Source organism: Crocodylus porosus, unplaced genomic scaffold, assembly GCF_001723895.1.
Source record: "Crocodylus porosus isolate Cpor-Errol unplaced genomic scaffold, CroPor_comp1, whole genome shotgun sequence".
Classification (NCBI taxonomy): Eukaryota; Metazoa; Chordata; order Crocodylia; family Crocodylidae; genus Crocodylus; species Crocodylus porosus.
The window spans coordinates 37850896-37854522 of NW_017728907.1; the positions used below are offsets into that span (position 1 = coordinate 37850896).

At 50.0% G+C, this 3627-nt stretch overlaps 1 protein-coding gene across 1 annotated transcript; it reads right to left on the reverse strand.

Moving 5' to 3' along the window:
* Positions 1–581: 581 nt before the first annotated feature.
* On the reverse strand, positions 582–3242 carry CYR61 (cysteine rich angiogenic inducer 61). Its single transcript, XM_019531162.1, has 5 exons — positions 3020–3242; positions 2610–2823; positions 1934–2281; positions 1598–1800; positions 582–1484 (listed from the first exon to the last, which is right to left on the reverse strand). The coding sequence occupies exons 1-5, from the start codon at positions 3077–3079 to the stop codon at positions 1185–1187; spliced, it is 1125 nt and encodes a 374-aa protein (XP_019386707.1). The 5' UTR covers positions 3080–3242; the 3' UTR covers positions 582–1184.
* Positions 3243–3627: the final 385 nt, after the last annotated feature.

The window sequence follows — 3627 nt, forward strand, 5'->3', positions numbered from 1 at the left end:
GGAAAAGTACTTGAAATTCCTAGCATTCTTCTCCTGTTAAAGGCATGTTTACTTTTAATCACTGGGTTATTAGGATTAACACAAGTCATTGCTTCAAGCTCATTTAGTTTGAATTTAGTGAAAACTAACTACCTCCTACAGACTCTATGAAACATTCTTTTTCCACATAACTATTAATTTGTAAGAAGCAACTATTGTAAGTAATGTGATCCCTGGCTAGTCATTCAGTCTCACCATTTCACAAAAGTGTGCATGTATTATATATTCTTGTGAAGCACCCTCTTTTACAAATTCTAGCAGAACTTGAATATTATGACAATAAGATTAAATCAAATCTTTGATATGGCGACTGCTTTTTTAAACACAACTAAGCTGTTTTCTTTTCTATTCTATAGAGCACAGGGCTGCAGACTGTAGAACAAATTAGAATGTTCCCTTATCCACAAAGAAAGTCAAAATAATCATTATTTCCACGGTAGTGCTGGTCTTAGTTTTCAGAGGGACTAAGAGTTTATAGAAGTTTAATCTTTTAAGACAGTAAGTCCATATCTATTTCCATTCAAAATATTCTGCTAAGACTATTAGGTAAATATTTCTTTATTAAATGATTAATTCCATAAATAAATTCTTTTAATTCATTGAATATAAAATTAAAATCATTTACAACTTATTCCAGTATTATGGGGGGTCCAAAAAAAAGCTACATTTTGATAAATAAAATACTCAGCTTTAAAACAACTGATTTCTGTTTGCTATTAAACTAAAGTTGGTACATAATAGCTGCCACACGTGAACACTTCAAAGTGCCCACCTAAGGAAGGAATGTAACTTCCAACTTGTGTTTGGGGGGTGGGGGAGGGAGGGAAGCATAATGTTAAAACTGAACAGTATAGACAAATTTAAGTTTTCATAACCAGAACAAAGATTTATCTGATCAGTTACAAACAGAAAACAGTATATCAATAAGATAAGGTGCTCCAAAAAGAAGCAATGAAGTTGCTCCACTATTATGAAGCTTTAAATATGCTTAAATCTCTGCTGCATTAGTGTCCAGTTGCACAATGCACTCGTATCATCTCAAATGTTGCCCTCACATGGACAAGGCACCATTTTCCACCATTAAAAAGTTCCTTTCTCCATTGCTTGTTACTTAAACTCTGTTAACATCCCACCCCAGTCACAACTTAGTCCCTAAATTTGTGGATGTCATTGAAGAGTCTGTAGTAGGGGTAAGCTTCACTTGCATGTGGACAGTTGTAGTTGCATCTGCAAGACTGGATCATCATGACGTTCTTAGTGAAAGTTTCTCCATCATCACAACGGAACCTGATCTTGATAGTCCTGGTCTGCTGAGGAGTACAGCATCTTCCATCCACACAGGAGCCACAGTATTTGGGACGATACTTCTTCACACTGGAACATCCAGCATAAGTGAACTTCACTGGGGCTTGGGACTTCTTAGTCTTGGTGCATTTCTTTCCTTTCTGCAAGAAAGAGATAGCAAATAATATGGTTAGTAGAAAGTCTATATCCAATCTCCCATCTCTGCCCCGGTCAGTTATTTAGCAAGAGTGCCATCACAGGGATCTGGATTTACCTTTAAGGAGCCATAGCTTGACTGTCCACATGGCCGCACTTCACATATTCTGCTCTCCTTGATAAGTTTGCAGTCAGGATTATCATTCGTGACCCGGGTAGAGAGGCCAGTTCCACAGGTCTTTGAACACTGGGACCAGGAAGTTGTTTGAACAATGCACTTGGGACTCTCAAAGGTTTGACTGTGTGGCTCGGATCCAAAGACTAAAAAGGAAGAAGAGAGAGGAATTTGGCATGAGTTTCTCAAGTATTTTGGCTCCATCCCCCCTTCTACTAAACTCTTCCCTTCTAGCCTAGCCCAACCCACGACCATCAGGCACCAAGTTGGCATACTCACCAGGCAGCATTTTCAGCCCTCCTTTCACAATGGCAATTAGCTCGTTGTTCCTGGTTAATTCACCTTCCGAAGCATCCAGACCTAGCTCTTTGCTGAAGAAGCCTTCCAGGTCCTCCAGGCCATCTTTGCTCTCATCACACATCCACTCCTCACAGCACTGGCCTGGGACTTTGACCAGCCGGGGGCTGGAGCAGCCCAGGTTGGGGAGGGAGAGCTCCTGGGGGCAGAGTGGGATGCAGCCCACAGCTCCATCGATGCATGTACACTGGTGCTTGCAGTTGGGCTGGAAGCTTTCTCCATTCTGGTAGATTTTGGAGTTATATTCGCATGGCCTCCCCTCGGACTGGGCTGCAGAGGAACAAGGAGTGAGGAGGGGAGTTAGAGGTGAGATGCTCTTTTCAAGGCAGGCAGATTTGCTGCTCTGTTAAATTCGCTTTATGGTAACATCCCCCAGAGACTGGAGGCTAGAACAATAAGTTAGTCAGGAATCACTTTTCCTTCTGCGCTTTTAGTGGAGCCCAGACATACTGAATCACATTCCAGACTGCTGAAGTCATGTGCCTTTCTGCCAAGCTACCAACAACAAAGCATAACCATACATGGACTCCAAATTACTAAACTTCGCCACTCTGGGGACTGTTATTTTTTCAAGACAGCCAAGCCACAAGTCTCTTACCTCTGCAGATCCCCTTCAGAGCCGTGGGACTGGCGCCGAAATTGCATTCCAGCCCCTTGGTGTGATCACAGGGCTGGCTTTTGCTGCAGTCCTCGTTGAGTTGTTTGGCGCAGACCTTGCAGCATCCGCAGCCGTCCAGGACCAGACCCACTCCTGGGGCACACTTGGGCACTTGCAGAGGGCACTGGCAGGCGGCCGGGCACGTGGAAAGCACCTGGGGGGCCAAGCAGGGCGCGCCGGTGAGTCTCGGTCCCAACCCGCACATGCGCAGCCCCGGCATGAGGGATCCGTCCCCCCCCGCACCACGGCCGGGTCGCCCCGGCACGGGCCCGCTTGGCGCAGGGGAAAAGACCCGCCGCGTTGCGAAGGGGAAAGCCCAGGCCGAGCCTGGAGGGGACGGGTGAACTCACCAGCCTGCACAGGCAGAGGAGCGCGGCGAGGCGGACGAGGCTGCGGCCCTGGCAACTCATTGCTAGCGGACGAGGGGGCGGCTCGGACACGAGGAAGGAGCCGCGGGCTGCTCCGAAGTCCTGGCGGGCCGGGAGGGCGCGGGTGGGCTGTGTGGCGGCGGGAGGGCAGGGGCTGGTGGGTCCGGTCCGCTCCTCTCGGGGGTCCCGGCGCCGTCTGAGCAGGGAGAGCGCGAGCGGCTCCTTATATAGCGCGGCCGCCGCGTGCTGCAGCTGCACTGACGTCGCGCGTTCCAGAACGCCAGAGCATCCAGCGTTCCAGGCATCTCCGGAATGTCTCTTGGCGCGGGCCGCGGCCAAGCCCCGCCCCGTCTCGCTCGCACCTTCCCCCGGATCCGCCGCGACCCTCCCGGGGGTGCTGCGCGCTGCGCTTTAGGGACTTCGGGGCCGGGCGCTCGGGCAGGGGTTCCGGAAGGAGGCAGCACATCTGCCGCGGCGGGGGGACGGATCGGTGCCTGCTTCGGGTGCGCGCCTGCCGGGGCCGGGCGCCTGCCTGGCGGCCTGCAGCGTTTGTGAATGGGGCACGCGCACGAGCCCGGCTCCCCCGCACC